Source organism: Serinus canaria, chromosome 7 (genome assembly GCF_022539315.1).
Source record: "Serinus canaria isolate serCan28SL12 chromosome 7, serCan2020, whole genome shotgun sequence".
NCBI classification, from domain to species: Eukaryota; Metazoa; Chordata; class Aves; order Passeriformes; family Fringillidae; genus Serinus; species Serinus canaria.
Window position 1 is genome coordinate 7,181,698 of NC_066321.1, and position 17,007 is coordinate 7,198,704.

The following is a 17,007-nucleotide window of genomic DNA, read 5'->3' on the forward strand; positions in this document are numbered from 1 at the left end:
GGGTCATTTCAATTTCCATGATTTTATGCTCATTGCTAAGCATTAACTTTGCCTTATGAAGTCACACTTGATGTTCACAAAGGCCGTTCTGTGCGCCCTGACCGGGCTCTGAGCCGCTCTCGAGGGACACCTCTTCCAGGCTGGGATCTGGGGGTGCAGGACCCGTCTCCTGTGGGCTGCAGCTGGGCGTGGGCTCCTTCTGGAAGGTGCTCAGGAAAACTTTGGCGTTGCCCTTGGTGGAGGAGCTGCGCCTGGAGGAGATGAGGAGCAGCGGGCGCAAGGAGCGGCTGCTGCGCGCCCCGGAGCTCTGGGTGGCCCTGAGGAAGCGCTCCCTGTTGGCGTGCTGCAGGCGGAGGCGGCAGCGCAGCACCTGCAGGAACACGCTGCGGAACTGCTGCGAGGACACGTTGTACAGCAGCGGGTTCACCACCGAGCTGAGGTAGAAGAAGATGTCGGCGATGGGAAGGAGGGTGATGTAGGCTCTGAAGTAGGGGACGGTCCAGTCCTGCTTCGGTTTGGCAGCTGCCATGATCCTCCTGACCTGGTTTGGCATCCAGCAAACCGCCAGAGTGGCAATGATCAGTCCTGCGGGCAGAGAGAGCAAGAAAGAGGTCTGCAGACGTGGGGGAAGACACATTAAACACCATCAGACCTGCACTTACTTGTTAGGAAATGGTACCAATTTTTCAGTGTTTTGCTTGACAGCTTTTTCTGCCAGTAGCATTTTTTGTTTGTTGTTTTTAATAACTGTTCCAAGGTCATTGCGGCACATGCTCAGACAAAACTCTGCAGTGCTTGGATGGTGTTTCTTTGTACCTGTTGTCATTTATTGGTTTTCAAAGTGTTCTTTCTCTGATCATCTGTGTCTTTGGAAAGAATATGGTTTTAGTTTGGTTTCTGCTCTTACATTTCTTCTGTCTTTCCCTTTACTTTGAAAAACAAACACAATAAATAGAACCTATAGCCATATTAGATCAGGCAATACCCAGAAGAGATCAGATTCTTGTTTGTACTTTACAAAAAGAAAATGTATGCATAATAATATATTTCGTGTTATTTTTGGTAGATTTCCTCTTACAGAAGCTATTTTTAAGTAAAACGTGTATGGATCTTTTTATGGTAATTAAGATATGTTGGGCTTTCTTAAAAATCAAATTCCAGTGGAATTAAATGATGAATGTAAATGAGAAAAACCCAAGCCTAGTCATGAAAGTGTAAGCAGTTTCAGATTGTAAATTACGCTTTAAAATGTGGTATCTGACCATTTTGTATTTATATGTAAATATAAATACATGTTGCTGCATCACTAATGGCATTAAAAAGGGGTGGCTGAAGTGTTGGATGTCTGAGAATTCTGCCTGCGTGGATCGAGTTCCGCGGGGCGCAGCAGCCCTGCAGGAACGTGTCAGTGGCTGGAGCTGGCTGTGCCCAGGCAGGACATGGAGCAGGAGCAAGGCACCTGGCACCTCATGGCTTCCTCTGCTGCTCCTGTGTGCCAGCACTGCAAATCCTGCCACCTTGTGTGACATCCCAGGTACACAAAGTCACTCCTGCTGCTGCTCCCCCCAGGCACCCAGCAGTGCTGGCTCACAGGGCAGCCTCCAGTCTGCTGTCCCCACTCTGTGCAGGAGCTGTGCCTTACACCAGCTTTGGAGGGAGCAGAGGCTGCTCCCCTGCGGCAGGGAGTGTCCTGGTGGAGCTGTTCTCACCCTGTGTGTCACCTTGTTAACCTCATCCAATGCCTGACCTCTGCTCCCAACAGCAGCACAGAAGCTGTTTAATTCCTACTTCTCTAGGCTGAGTCAGATTTCCCCCACTGAACAGGTCACTGTGGCAGTGCCATTCGGAAATAGGAGGGTTTTGAAGCCAGGAAAAGGATACTTCATGAGCAGGAAGATGTGAATGTAGCAGGGAAGGGAGGCAGGAAAGAGAAGAAAGATTTTTCTAACTTTGAAACTGCCAGAGCTTCATCAGGCTCTGGCCAAGTTCTTGCCACCTGTAGCCCCAAGCAAAGAAAAGGTATGAAATGCCTTTTAAAAAAAGAAATTTTTCTTTTTCATAAAAGGGATAATTACTTTAATTTATTATCTCCCTGAATAAGCTACCAAATAAAAGCTGTCCTTTGGATCCCTTGCATCTGTAATCACTTACTGTCACAATAACTTTGTTGGGATGGAGAAGTAGCAGATCTTTAACAGCACTGGGTTAAGAGCCCTGGAGGGCTGTTGTTGGCAGGCCAGCAGTAAATCCATCACCAAAACCTTTGCCATTTTCAGTTCCTTGCTTACCAGAAGTCTCCTCAGCCCCTGTTTCTTTGCTCTCAGTCCCACAGTCCCCTCTCTGCCCCTGATTTCCCCTGCCTCCTTGCCTCACTGTTCAGTACCTGCTGTGCCTCTGTGATCTGAATTTTGCATTAATCCTACAAATGTTTGTGGCCTTCAGTGCTCTTTTCCTGCTGTCAGCTTAACAACTATAGGCTGTCAGTCCTGGCATGGGCTAAAAGAAAATAAGGCCCTTTCAGCAGTGACTTGTGATGAATCTTATAAAAAGGCAGTGGAAGGATTCTCTTGCTTCACTGGGGCTTTTTCTCAGGTGCAACTTAAACACAAAGTTCACAAGCCCAAATCTGTAGAATTCTCATCAAATTTTACCAGATCTGTTTCAAGTGAAAAGAAAATAAGCTGTATTGTACAAATTTTTTTTTTTTTTTTTTTTTTTTTTTTTTTTTTTTTTTTTTTTTGTTCTTGCTTAGGAACAGGACACTTCATCATGCTGATTGATAGTTTCCTAAATTATGAGTGCTGCTGTGAAAAGCTATGAGCAAACAATGCATGCATTCATTTTTAAAGCCCAACTACATTGCTCTGAGATGTCTGATTTTTTTTTTTTTTTTTGCTTCTATCTGAATTCCTTGGCATTGACCTTTCTTTTTAATTCAAACTGCCAAGTGCTTAAGATACCCCCTTATATTCTTCAGACACTTTTGTTCTGGAGAAGTGAGTATCTGGTAGTGTGTACAGCAAGTGAAAAATGAGCTGCTTGTGCCCTTGTGCAGCACAGGCAGGTTTGTCTCTTGGGGGTGGGAGGGGACGTCTGCAGAACTGCTGTTTCCCAGGGATGACTAATTGTTCATTTTCACACTTGGAGAAGATGCCTGTTGACTCAAAGGAGATGCACCATGCAAATAAACATGCTGACAGACTCACAATATTTTCCCCAACTTTCACACTTGGCATGGCAGTGTGGAGTGAAGGGAAGCTCAGGAGAAGAGCACCTCGGGAAGCCTCTGAGCTCAGCACTGCTGCTGTCAGGCTGAGCCTGGACTTGGGCTCCAGGAGTGTGTGTTGTGCTGCTCTGCCAGAGGGGCTTAAACAGCCTTAACCAGCTGTAATGGAAACCACACTGAATCTTACACCAGCACTGATGTATTTTTCCTGTGAGCTTGCTGCCTGATGGGAATAATTCTTCACATTTCAGCTCATGTCCAACTTTCCTTCCACTCCTTCTGATTAAAGGGAGAAAGATCAGTAGCTCTGCTTTTTCCACCCCGTTTTTCTGACCACTGCATGGAAGTGACACAGAGCAGAGCTTTATCTTCCATGGAATAACAATGTTTATAAACAAAGTAATGCTGTGGTTTTGCAACCTCCATGATTGGTGCTTGAAATTTCCAATTCACATTTGAATTATTCCAGTTCAGTCATCAGAAGGGCATTAGAAAAATGCCAGCAGAAGCCAGGAGCCTTTATGTTACCTTCTGTAAGAAAATCTCAACCTTTAAGTAAGAACAGGAGCTTAGAATTCATTTAACATTGATTTAGATATTTCAAGGTAACAAACAAAACAAAACAAAACAAAAGACATGAAAAGGTCCTTGACTAAAACTACATTATAAAGTAAAACCATAAACAAGCCACAAAACAGTTTACTCCAAAATAGGAATTACCACATCCTACTACTGTTGGAATCTGAAAAAACCCAGTCCAAGCCTCTTTACAAACAAAGCATACAAATTTAACAACACTTTAAATTTGGTAATCGTTATTCTAACTTCCCAAAAGTCAATCTCACAGTATTAATTCTTAATATGTGACAAAGGATCATTTATGTAGTAAAATAAACCTAGCATTTAAGTGCCAGTAGCATAAATATTCATTGCTGGCAGAGAATAGGAGTTTGGCAGTCATCTATCCCTTAGCAATACTTTTTTATTACTCAGAAAATTCCTCTGGGCCATAGGGGACTGAATTAAATTCATTATGAACTTTATTGGGAAGGATTTTAAATATGTGCAGATGTCTGGTAGAGAGGGCTTCCTTCTCCACACTTCCCCTTGTTTTTCTGTTAAATAGATTTTTGTCTTTTTTTTTCTGTAGCTAAGCACTTAAATATGTCTCCTTTTAAAACCCAGTGCCTTGCCTCTATGCTGCCAGCCATCCCAAAAAGCCTGAAATTGTCAACAAGATCATAACTGCCACCAGACAGTGCCAAGAACAGGTTTCCTTTGGCTGCCACAGCCCCTAACTGAGGCTGTTGGTGACCTCAGGTACACAGTCCTTTGCCTGTGCACTTCACCCTGACCATCCTGGTGGGTTGAGGTCTGCCAGACTCTGCTGCTGCTCTGTCCCAGCCAGCCCAAAGCACAGTCAGACCTCAAACTTTGCCTCTCTGGGATCTGATTAATGACACAAAGGCAGGCTCCCAGCAGCTGCTAGTAAACTGACATTTAAATGGCAATTGTCAGTGGAATATAAGCATGCGGTTACTGAGCTGTGAGTCAAGTGCAGGCAGGAATGCAGTTGGTTCACAGGAAGAGCTTTTCTTAGTGTTGGTTTCAGTTTTGTGTACTTGGCTTGTCTATACTCAAAGGCACAACATGACACTAATGCTTAGTCACAAACTCTTCAAACAGTGCATCAGAAGTGCCAAGAAGTCCCAGCAGAGGAAGAAAGACCACCTTTAATTATTAAGTTTACCATCATAAAGCAATGCTAATTACAAGGAAAGCGCTTGGTCCCTACTGGATTCTGCTACAGGCTTTGAAAATGTGCAAAGATACCTTCCCACTAATCAGGGTCTCAATGGTCTCAATAGCAGCCACTAATAACTCAGGAGAAGGGAGAAAAAGCAGACAGAAGTACTAATTAAGAATGCCACTTCCAGGAGGTGGGGTTTTGGCTTGCATTTGTTACATTTATTGCTTTAACCGGGAGAAAAATCTTGCTTTTTGTTAGAAATAAAGACATAAGGCACTAGGTTATTGTCTTTCTAGCTTCCAAGAAGAGTCAAGGCATGAAATGCAGTCTTCAGTCACTGAGATGACCTTCCCAACTGCAGATCAATGCAGCGCTGCCTTCCAGCTTCTGCAGCTGCTCCCTTCCTCTGCTGCTGCAGCTCCCTGCATGTGAGGAGGCAGCTGCCATATGCTTGTTGCCTCCTGACAATTGTCATTGAAATGTCAGCTTACAAACAGCTGTTACTGTCATTGCTGCAAGTTTGGCTGGTAAGTGCAGCAAGGAAAGCAGGCAGAGTGATGCCTGACTGGCAGCTGCCCCTCGGCACTGCAGGCTGCTCTGCCTGGCTGGGGAAACTGAGGCAGGATGGAGCTCCTCCAGCTGGGGATTGTTCTCAGTGCTCTCCAGTCTCAAGGATCTCCTACTGCTTCTTCCTTGGACAGGGAAGAGTCTGGAGCAGTTTCTCTGCTCCTCAAGCAGCTGGGTAGAATTTCAGACCCAAGCCTGCAGCTTTTAACAGCTCCTGGGGAGTACCTGGTGTCAGCCATTGTCCAAAAAGTGACTGGACCCCCTCTCTACTCTGACCTACAGCAATGAGCTGTTGATGAGCAGAAGGGTGTGCAGGAGGGTGGGAAACAGGAACACACTTTCTGCTTCTGCTCCCAATCCCATCACTGCCTCCCTCATTGTCTCCCTTGGGTTTAAGGGCAGAAAGTCTAAAAGCAAATCCACAGAGGAACTGCAGTGTCTCTTCAAGGCCCCTGGGGAAATTGCCTGGTTTATGCCAGAGCTGGTACCTCCACATAAAGGCTCTGTATGGCACAAATCATGTGCTAGAAGGCCTTTGTATATCCTAAATTAGTCTTGTGATATTCAGTGCTGTCATGCCTGCATCCTTCTTGTACAGCCTGTCATCTCTCTAGGAAACCTCTGCCCTGCTCTCTAAGATCCAGAGTAAGGGGAAAACGCAACGGGACAGATCTGAGGGATAATCCTCCAGACACAGTGAAGTGGCCACACTCCTCTTGTTCACACACAATTGCAGAAGGCCCAGGCAGGCTGCTGAGTTCTCTGTGGCCCCAGAGTGCCCACAAGTCCACCTCCAGCTGGCCCACAGACACACCCACACAGGTGTGAGATAAGCCTGCCACAGGGCTCCTATCAGATCCAGCTGTGTGCCCCTGTCCAGCACCTGCAGCAGCCTTGTCTGGGCAGAGAATCACAGCTGGCTCTCAGATCAGCCCTGTCCCTCCTGTCCCTGCTCTGTGTCCCTGTCAGTGTGGGCAGTGAGGCAGCTCCTGGGCACAGAGTCACTGCAGGCAGCACCACCAAGCCTATAAAACACAAGGGGTGGTTTCACTGCCCTTCCCAGTGTACTCATGACCATTAATCTCCCATTTCCCAAAATCCCACCACCCAATCTGCATTCAGTGCACAATGCCACAACCATCAGTAAGGGTTTTGCTTGAATGAGGGCTGCACTGTGCTCCATGGGCAGGATAAACTTCTAACAAAGATTAAAAACAGGAAAAGAATACTAATACAAACTTCTCCCTTGCCCCTCTCAACCACATGCAAGTTTCTTCTGCTGAAGGACAAACATTATAGTAATAATAAGCACATATTGATGTATGTTGAGGGGAATATAAAATGTATTAACCTGAGAGATAAATATTGATATTGCTTTGTCCATGTCAATATTTAGTTCAAGGGACAATAAATTTTGATATTCACTGAAACAAGTCAATACATGCATTGCCACATGCATTTTCTATAAGCTCAAGTTATTCAGAATTTGTGGGTTTTTATCCTCAACTTTCAGAAGCACAGATTTGCCTCTCAGAAATGCTTCTCTAAGAGAAGAAGGCAATAAGGAAACTAGCCCTACTCAGGCAGTAAATACAGGGAGAAAAAATGAGAAGTTATGGCCAGTGTCTATCTTCCAGGGATTTCCTGTTCAGTTTTTCTAACCACCAAGGAGATCCTCGGGCTCCCTGTGGGCTGACACTGGATCTGGGCTGGCTGCTGTGTGCAGCCTCCTAGGACAGGGATTTCCTCATGGCTGCTCATCAGCAACTCGCTGCCTTTGCTGTGGGGCCACCTCACTTACAGACCACACACATGGGTGCTACAGGCAAAGCAAAACTGAGGTTACCCCCTGCCCCTGCCTCTGCTGGTTCTGCAGGGGAACCAGGGGAAAGGAGAGAGTGAGACAACATCTCTGTCACCAGCACAGGCAGGAAAATCTCTAAGTGCTCACAGAGAGGCTCTGGCAGACACCCCACAGCCCTTCTCAGAATGGGCTTGAACTGCACAGAAGCCAGCAACAAACTCGTTATCCTTGTGCATACTGCTGGAAGGACTGAGCATATGGCCTGGGACAATCGGCTGGAAAGCAGCTCCATGGACATCCCATCAACAGCTTCCAGCAAAAAACCAATGGACCAGCAAGTCCCACAGCCTGCAGAGGCATTTGGGTCCATCTCATGCTCGTTGTGCTCCTCCAGCTCCAAGGGTGCTGTGCAGCAAAGCCACGTCTCATTAGAGAGCACGCCTGGGTGACAGGACAGGGCTGTCCCCTGAACTGGTGCAGTAAGTGAAAGGCACTGAGGAAAAACCAGCTGCCTCTTGGGGCAATAAATGTACCAAACCTGCAAGATTTTAATAAATATATTGCTGTTCTGTTGCGCATAAAGTTGTGTCTCTTACAACTGAAGCCACCATTAAAGGTTTCACTAAATCCCAAATGCTAAAGTGATGCACGAATTCTTCCTGTAAGGGGCCATTCTCTGCTCAGAACAGCAATGAGTTCAGGTGTGGGGCAGTGACAACACTGGGAGTTTGTCTTTTATTTTATTTAAAGCTTCTGTAGATAAATGGAGTTGTCAGGCATATGAAGAAGAATTGCACACAAGTATTTGCCCCACGGCATCACCAAATCACCTGCTGCTGCTTTTGACACTTCATTTCACAGGTGACTATGTAAATCATCACTGAGGCCCAGCAGATGCTACAGAATCCAAAATCTCACTTGGATTGGAATAACTCCCCTGCCTTAAATCCCCTTAAGGGTGCCATGAGACCACTAAGATCAAGCTGGCCTCTCAGAGCTTCTGGCCAAGTGTCATGGAGCCAAACCAGGGACACAAAAACATGCCCACAACCCCTCTGTCGGCCTGAAACCCCAGCATCACCCAACTGTATGCTCCATTCAGGTCCTCCCTGCCCTGCCACACACATTTCTTCTCTTGACTGGCAACACAGAGCTGCTCTGGGCTGGCTGAAGCCCAGCAACATCCCATCAGTGCCTCACTGGCAAAGAGTAAGGCCAATTTTGTGTTTCCAGAAACCTGACCTTTAATAGAAGCCAGTGCTGAAGGAACCTGCCCAGAAGAACACTTGACCTTCCTTGCAGAGGTGCTGATGATGCTTCAGTGTCCTGGGCTGAGAAACACAAAGACTGCCATTAAACAGGAAGATTATGAGAGGTTTACATGGAGCTGAAACACATTTTGTCTGTGTATGACTGATCCACACATCTGGGACCTGCAGGGCACTACAGCAAAATCTTTTCTGCTGCACTGGAACACAACTTAAGTGGATCCCATCATACACTTCTCCTCAAGCAATGGCAATCACTGCTCTTCAGAAGAATAAGCTATTTTTACTTTGCACCATCATCTAACAGCCCACAGCCCTTAGTTAGAGTGGAACCAGAGGCACCAGAAGTTGCCAGGGGAACACAGATATGCAGAACATAATTAGTGAGGACACAAGTGTTAACAGTTTTACTTCTTAGCAATTTAAAATGTCTGACAATTATCTTCAGTTCCTAGCAGGGTCAATTTTTGCTTCTCAAATATTTTTAAAAACTGTCATTTCTCAGTACAAACAGCAGAAAAAACCTAAAAACACTCAAAAAGGTTTCATGACAGGAGTACCGTTACCGAACGTCAGCAGATGTTTTGTGAAACAGGGATTAAAGTCTTGATATGCTTTTAAAAACCAGACATGCTCATGGAGTAGCAGAGGGAACCATGTCAGTTTTAATGCTCTGTGTTGGGTTTGCATGTCAGGGTTTGGCAGTGGGTGGCTGCAGAGGTGGCCTCTGAGAGAAGCTGCCAGAAGCTTCCCCCATGTCCAGTGGAACCAATGGCTCCAGGATGGACCTGACACTGGAGGTTTATCCTGCTCTTCAGCTTTAATCTTACAAAATCAAACTCCATCTTAGCACTCCTCATCAGCTATAATTCAATCCTAAATGTGCACAACACAGAGATGATGCTTCAATCTCTGATAAAACTGGCTAATTCAGTGCTAAGACTGCACCCCCTGAGAGCGGGTTTGTCTTTCAGGTCACTCACCAACACACCACAGCCCCTTTGCCTGGGACCCCAACTCTGCACAGAGCCACAGCTGCCCCCAAACATAAAAACCAGCAGAATTTCCAATGCTCTGTTGCCCTCTTGGGTGCTTTCCCTCAGAGGTGGGTAAACAGTCATGAACATACAATAAATACCAGCTTGGCATTTGAAGTGAGGGCTGACTGTTCATTCAGGTGCCTGTCTCATGCAGTTTGTCAATAAAAGACAAAATCCAGCATCTGCTTTTGAGCCATTCATTGCCCTTCACAAGCACAATTTGCCAGTAAAACATAAAAGCCCCTTTAAAATCAGGGCTACTTTGGTGAAAAGAAGATCAAGAATGTTGTGGAAATATTCATTGACTCAGCAGCAGAAGACATAACAGGGTAAAATAAATATAAAGTGCTCACTTTTAGAAATTTTAACATTTCAAGTGTCAGGAAAGACATGCTTATTGGAAATTGTTATTTCTGAACCGAGAAAGTATTTTTAAAAATCACTAATATGGACTGAAAGTGTAGAATAGAAGAGGTTTAGTTTTTATTGATGCTTCTTCCTTGCAAAACAAATTCTTACCATGGTTGCTTTGATTTTCTTTTAGAAAGACTGAAGACCTGTTTTCCTTCTGCATTGGCGAAACAATGGGGACAATACATCTTCCATATAAATCTCATTTAAATTCTGCATTCTAACTAGCAAACACAATTTGAAATTGAGAGGTTTTTTTGTTTTTACATTACAAAATGAGCCGTTGCAACATTAAACAGCTCATCTATTGCAATTCAGCAGGAGAAATCATTGAACAATCAGCTGCAGAATACAAATACAGAACGATGCTCTATTAGCTCTGCAGATACATCAGATACTTCAGTGAGCTCTGCCAGAAAGACAAGCTTTAAATATATTTTATATGGAACTGATGATCATGGGGGGATCAACAAAGCTCTCCCTAAATGAGAGATGTATTAGCAATACACAAGTCAGATTTTCGTAGGAAAAACCTGCAAATGAATAAAACTTGCTCTATTTTAGCAAGTGAGATGAAAATGGAATTATTGATGCACAAATGGTAGCACGATCATGCTTGCCAGCTGCTCTAAAAAACAAATGCAATTGGAGTTTATGTTCAGCAGCCTAAGTGAGAAGAGAAACCAAAGCAAATTGCCATCAAAATCATGTGTAGTTATCCAAATTCCACCGACCAAAATCTGCAGCAGGCAGCAGGAGCCAGGGAATGGAAGAGCAGAAATTCACAAGGCACCTGTGGCACCACTGGCATGAGGATGACAGCTCAGGGGCTCAGCTTTCAGACTGAAGGCCACTTCTTTGTTCTCCTCTGTCCCCGAGAACAGTGATTATCATAACCTGCAGGAGGCTGAGGAAAGGAGCTCTTTGGTGGTGGCAGACAGGAACCTTTGGAAAGGGTGTGGAGAGGAGGAATTTCTGATTCAGCCACCTCCAGCGGCAATCCCAGCCCTGCAGGGCTGAACTCCAGTCTGACTCTGAATTGTGTCCTGGCTGGCATGTCAGTGGGGGAAACAAAGTAAATGCTAAGCAACAAGGCAGCTTTATTTTCTAAATCAGGCCTAACCTTTGATTATTTGGATCAAACCCCTGGGCAGTGGCGAAGCTCCTTGAAATCACTCTAAGAAAAATGTCCCAGGCAAACAGGGCTTGTTTGCAGCTTCCCTCCAAGAAGGCTACTCAGGGAGCTGGAGTATTTTGATTGCAGCCAAGTTTCTTCTCTGCTAACACCTGAATCTCCTTTTATTTACATTTTGGAGCTGTCCAGAGAACTGTAATGAGTGCAAACCTGTCCAAGCCTCCTTTCCCAAGCCTTTATAGGAATATATATGCAAGATGAAGAGCCTTCTTCCCCCCAACACAGCCGTGGCAGCAGCCTAATTCAAAGTTTCCCACACCAAGTTAGAAGGCAAATGTGCTCTGCAAATGGCATTCAGGTAAACATCTGGGCATGGCTTTGCCCAGCACATGGACACCATCTGGTTTAAGAGCCTGCTTTTTGTGCTGTGATATTTGCACTCTGCCTCCAGAAGCTGCTGGGGACCTCCAAAATGTCTCAGGTGGGCAGCTCAGAGCAGACATCAGCCAGTGCTTCTTCCTCTCCTCCACAAACCCAAACTCAGCTACAGCAAAAGATGTCAGCTCATTTTGCTGCCTATAATCTATTTGAAATAATCTCCTTTATTTAAAGTTTGGGAAAAAAAACCAAAACACTGTATGCTCCTTTGTTTTATCCAAGCTCTACAGGGTACATTTTGCTGGCCTTTTAACTCTCATTTATTTCCTTGGGGTGAATCCACAGCTAACGAGAGTATTCCAGGTGGAATTGGGGCATGCAGCTCTCTCTATCTTTTGTAGCACCTTTCCAAGAAACACTAAGAGCCATAAGATATTACTGCAGACCTGAGAAAACTAATTAAGCTTGAGCCTCAAGTACCCAACAGCTTGCCCTGTCCCTCTCTTCTTGAAAATGAAGGAATAAAATGGTGCTTTTTGAAGGAAACTCTATAAAGAAACAGCAAGAATTAAGATGTAGAAATGCATTCTATTGTGCCATTTTTAACATAAATTCTGGAATCCAATGATAAATATGGTGTTTTCTGGAACAGAGTGAGGACGCAGGATTCTACAAAGGACTAAATCTACCCTACTGTAAATTACAAAATATATTTCTTCCATCAGCCACATGTAGCTGGTTCCAACTGTGGACACACAGGACCCATGTGAAAAGACTTCTACAATAACCCTTTCACATATAATAAAAATATGACTGTGAAAGAGAGAAAGAAGATCATTAAATATCAGAATTCACAGCAACTGAGAGGGTGATTATAAGCATTTGGGAACTTTCCCATGCATTTATATAGCACTTTAAGTTCAACTGTTGGACTTCAGTTTGACCCAGACCATGACAGAAAAAGATAATCCTATTGCTTCTGACATTGCTACATAATTTAGGAGCTGTTCTGCCCCTGTTAACACAGCTATATCCACTGGACTCTAATTTCTGGTCCTCTTTCCAGAATGGTTTCTTCCTTTGAAATGAGTTTTTCTACTCAGATCTATCAACTAAGACATCTTGGGAAGAGATTTTCAAATATTTCTTTTGAACTTTGTAAGGTTTCTACCTACTAATGAGTGAAACCCTAACTCCCAAGAAGTAATAGAGCTAATTTTTCTCAAAGTATTCAAGAGATTAACCCAAAAAGTATAACTCATCTTCCCATATGGCAAGAAACTTCTTTAACCGGTAAGTCACAGAGCAAAGGCCAAGCAGCTCTTTCCTACAATATCAGAGCAAAAATGGTCTTTTCTCTCCTCAAAGTCAGAGAGCCAAGAGCAGAACTTGGTGCTCCAGTGACCCCTGGGTAGCTGTGAGGGGGGTGCCCCTTCCAAACCCTGCCTCCCACCTCTGAAGTCAGGGGAAAAAACCTCTTTTGGTGGCTGCACCTTCAGAGCCAAACCAGAGCATGGGATCTGCTTTGAGGCTCTGATGGGCTCCTCCACGTTTGTACTAAGGCAGCTGGAACACAAGGGCCTCCAATTTACCCCAAGCACCAAGTAAATAATGTCACCTGATATGCTACAAGAATATTCCACCTACAGCATCTCCCTAAATCCAGAGGCAGCATCTTCAAAACCCAGGCACTTCTTTCCTACTGCTTTCCATATACCAAGTTAATTTATTGGACAAAAAATCCTGCAGAGATGGAAACTAATTCCAGGTAGGTAAAAGCAATCATGTACACTGGTAAACAACAAGAAACAACACAGAGGAAAACCATATTTTAGAAGGCTGGTGCATAACACTGGGATTGCACTTGCTCTGCTGCCCTGAGCCACCTCATTAGCTCAGTGATTGCAGATATCCTGCTACACTCACTTGGAACTTCTCAACAGGATCAGGGGCTGAATGCAGCTGAAAACCTGCTTAATTAGCAGCTGATCACAAAAACCAAAATGCATTTACCTGCATCTCCAGATAACAGGAAAAGCATTTCAATTCTTACTGCTGTAGCCGCATTTCTACACTAAACTGTATTATTTTTTAAATCTTGTTTGCAATCATATCAATGTGCCCTATAGGAGTTTTTTGTGAAGTATTTAAAAAAACCCCAATGGACACAGTGTGGAAAAGCATCTCAGCATAGTATGAAAACCTGTGCTTAATTTTACTTTTTTTTTTGACAAAAATAGTAGTTCTTTTGCACTGAAATTCATATTTGTAATAAAAGCCCCACTCAGCTGCTCATATACTAAAGAAACAATTCATGGCTGAATAATGCACCAATTCAAAAGCAATCTCTCTAAGCTACAGGAAACCTCTTGAGTTGCAAGTCTGAACAAAATGAAGCCTCAACAAAATGAACCACTTTGAAACTAAATGAAAATTTAGCCAATTGATCTGAACGAGAAAGTCCTATGTACAATGCCTGTTTTTTTTAATCCACACTAGAAAAACCTGCTAGAAATCATGCTTGGAAAGAAAAACCACACCAATAAATCAAAAGATAGTGTTGCTGTTTGTTGGTTTGTTTTTCTAAAGGATATTTCTTTTTATAATGGGATAGTGGTTTTATAACTTTGTGTTTAAATAGCACCTGGCCAGTGCTGAAAGAAAAAAAAACACTGGGTGGTGTCTTAAGAGGGATGTTCTGTCTTCCAGATTTAATTTCTAATCTGCCTTTTGGTGCACCTGGCTCCTGACAAACCTCTCAGCTCCAAAGTTACTTTGAGATCAGCACACCAGGAGCCAGCCCTGGCTGAAAGGAAAGGGAGGGTTTGGTTTGTGCACTGCCGTGAGCTGCTGGGGCAGAATGACTGCAGATCAAAATTATCAGGCTGCTGGAGCAATTTAGGCTGGCAAGATGAAGAGCAGAGGGAGGGACACAATGCAAGTGCTGGATGTGCAGCCATCCAGCAGTGCAGCAGGAGTGTAAAGGGTAATGGAAGAAGGGAAGAGGGGATGGAAAGAGAGGAGGGCTGAAGGCAGTGATCGTATCAAGAATATCTTGTTTTTTCAAAGTGGCATGCCACAAGAAAATGTTATTCCCACTGATCCAGTAAATGAGTCTGTTTTTCATGGAGGTGGCTCAGGGAAATCAGGGGTGGGTAGAGGAGGAGGTCTAGTCATGCAAAAGCACAATTTGCAGTTGGAAGCGGGTTTTGAACAAGAGTCAAATGAGAACACCTTTAGGGAAGACACAGCTCAACCTCATCTAGGACTGCTGGGACATAAAAGGGCAGTTACATAATTACCAAGGACAAAAGGACTTTTTAAATTAAAAAATAAATAAGAATGGTCAGCAGGCTCAAAGGTGGGTTAAGAGGTGTCAGTGCTGGTGTGTGTGCCAGCAGCAGGCAGGGATTCTTTCCCAGACTGAGACACATACTGGGTTGGGTTGGAAAAAAAGCTCCTTCCCAATCTGGTCCCAGGGACAAAATTAAAACTCTGTTGTAACAAGATGAGCAGCAGTGTTAGACATGTGGGACTCAAAAGAACATTTTACCCATCTGAAGCACTAAGAGAAAGGATTTGCATTGTACATTTGTACAGAACAAGGGATTTTTTTTCCTAATTAAGTGGTATTGAAATATGCAAACTGTGAGCTGCTCACTCACTCTGCTTGAATTAGTGATTTCCAGTGCCAGTTTACCTTTAGTTCCACACCTGGAAATAGGAGATAAATCAAGTGATAAGCTGCCAGCAATGGTCTCAAAATGGAGAGCACTTTACCCAAGAGCTCCTTGGAGCTTGCTGAGCTGGCACTGCATTAGAGCAGATCCAGCAAGATTATCCATTAATGGCAGCAGCTGAAGGCAGGTACAACACCACAACAAACTCCACTGGTGCACACTCTGCCTCCATGCTTTTAGGGGAGAAGGAGCAAAAAAAGCTGCTGCCTTCAGGAGGTGTTTCAGGAACAAAAGGACGCAGAGCATTTCCCAGGGATGAGGAGGAGCTGCTGGCACTGAGTGATGTGAGGACAGGAGCACACACGGCTCCTGTTTGGTACCTCAGCCCTCGTGGGCACCCAGCACTGGCTGGAACCCTGCTGCACCCACCCCGCTGCCTGGGTGACAGGGACAGGGACTGCAAAACCTCTGCCCCAAAAAAGAACCATTCTCCAATGTCTGAAGCTGTCCATTCAGAGGAGCTGGCAAAGCTCAGCAAGGATCCCCTCTCCCACATCTCCTGGGAAGTTCCTGTCCCCCAGCCAGGACAGGGGGCTGGGGGTCTCTCTCACACACTTAAACCTTATCAACAACATCCTGCAGAAACAAAGGAGCATCAGAGTTGGGAGAAAACTAAAGCACAATAAAACCCCAAGACCAGAAAACAGAACACCAGCACAAAGGAACCAGGCTCAGCACTGAGGATCGACTTCTGCCTCAGAGAAACAGTTTTAAGAAAATGCCACCTCTCATTTGTGCTGGGTTTCACTTGTCTCCACCAGCCAATTTGGCATCCCCCCTGACAGAGTGCCTCTGGTTTCCAGTGCAATGTGTCTGGGAAATCTAATTGTTTCTCCAGAAGCACTTTCTAGCTCGTGAAGTTCTTTAGAGCTGCCATGCTCCGTGGCAATCAAAGTGTCTCAATAAATATGCAAAAGTGTGCTCAAGCCAGAAAGCTTTCCAAGGAACCCGGAGAGCTTTCCCCCCCCCCTTTCAGCAATAGCTCAGAGTCACTCTCAGTCTGTTTTTGTCAACAGCAGTCAGGCAGCAGAGCACAGGCACTGCTCAGGAGGGTGCCAGTCTTACACTCCTGCAGGGTGCCAATCCCACGGGGTGACACCAGGGACACTGCAGGCTGAGAGCAGCCAGGAAACACTCACACACTCACACACACACCATTCAAGCTGCTCTAGCTCACAGCTCCAGGAAAAACCCCTCTCAGCACTGTGTGTAGCAATGCCTGATAGCTGTAAATAACTTTCTCTGTGTTTAATTCATGTATAATGAAACAGCAGTGAGCAAATGCAGCTCAGCACTCAAAGAAGAGGCTGCACAAGCAAATGCATCTTTGAGCCTGCACGGCAGAGCCCTCTTGCTGTGCCACAGGCTAATGGATTCCTGTGGCAAAACATGAGTGTTGCACATTTAAATATTAGATTTGTTAGGCAGCTTTAAAAGCAGAGCAGTTGTTCCCACTTCCAAGCAGGAAGATCCTATAGTCCTCAAGTGGAAATGCAAACTCTGACCTCACTTTTGGTTAGAAAAACAAGATCAGTGGTTACACACACTGATAGCTGCACCTTTTGGTTGCTCTTTTTAAAATGGATTTGAAATAGGAAGATGCTACAGGTGTTAAAAGATTTCCTCAGCATCACAGAGAAAGCACTGTCCCAAGGCAGAGCATCAAACAGATGTGGATGTCCTCATGG

General features: G+C 44.7%; 1 protein-coding gene across 1 annotated transcript in view; it reads right to left on the minus strand.

Annotated features, from left to right (window-relative positions):
* Window positions 1–27: 27 nt before the first annotated feature.
* The window catches only part of GPR39 (G protein-coupled receptor 39), a 73,220-nt gene continuing 56,240 nt past the window's right edge, over window positions 28–17,007 (minus strand). Inside the window, exon 3 of the mRNA XM_009087801.4 lies at window positions 28–585. Coding sequence (XP_009086049.3) covers window positions 62–585 — 524 coding nt within the window. The 3' untranslated portion in view covers window positions 28–61. The remainder of the gene's footprint in view (window positions 586–17,007) is intronic.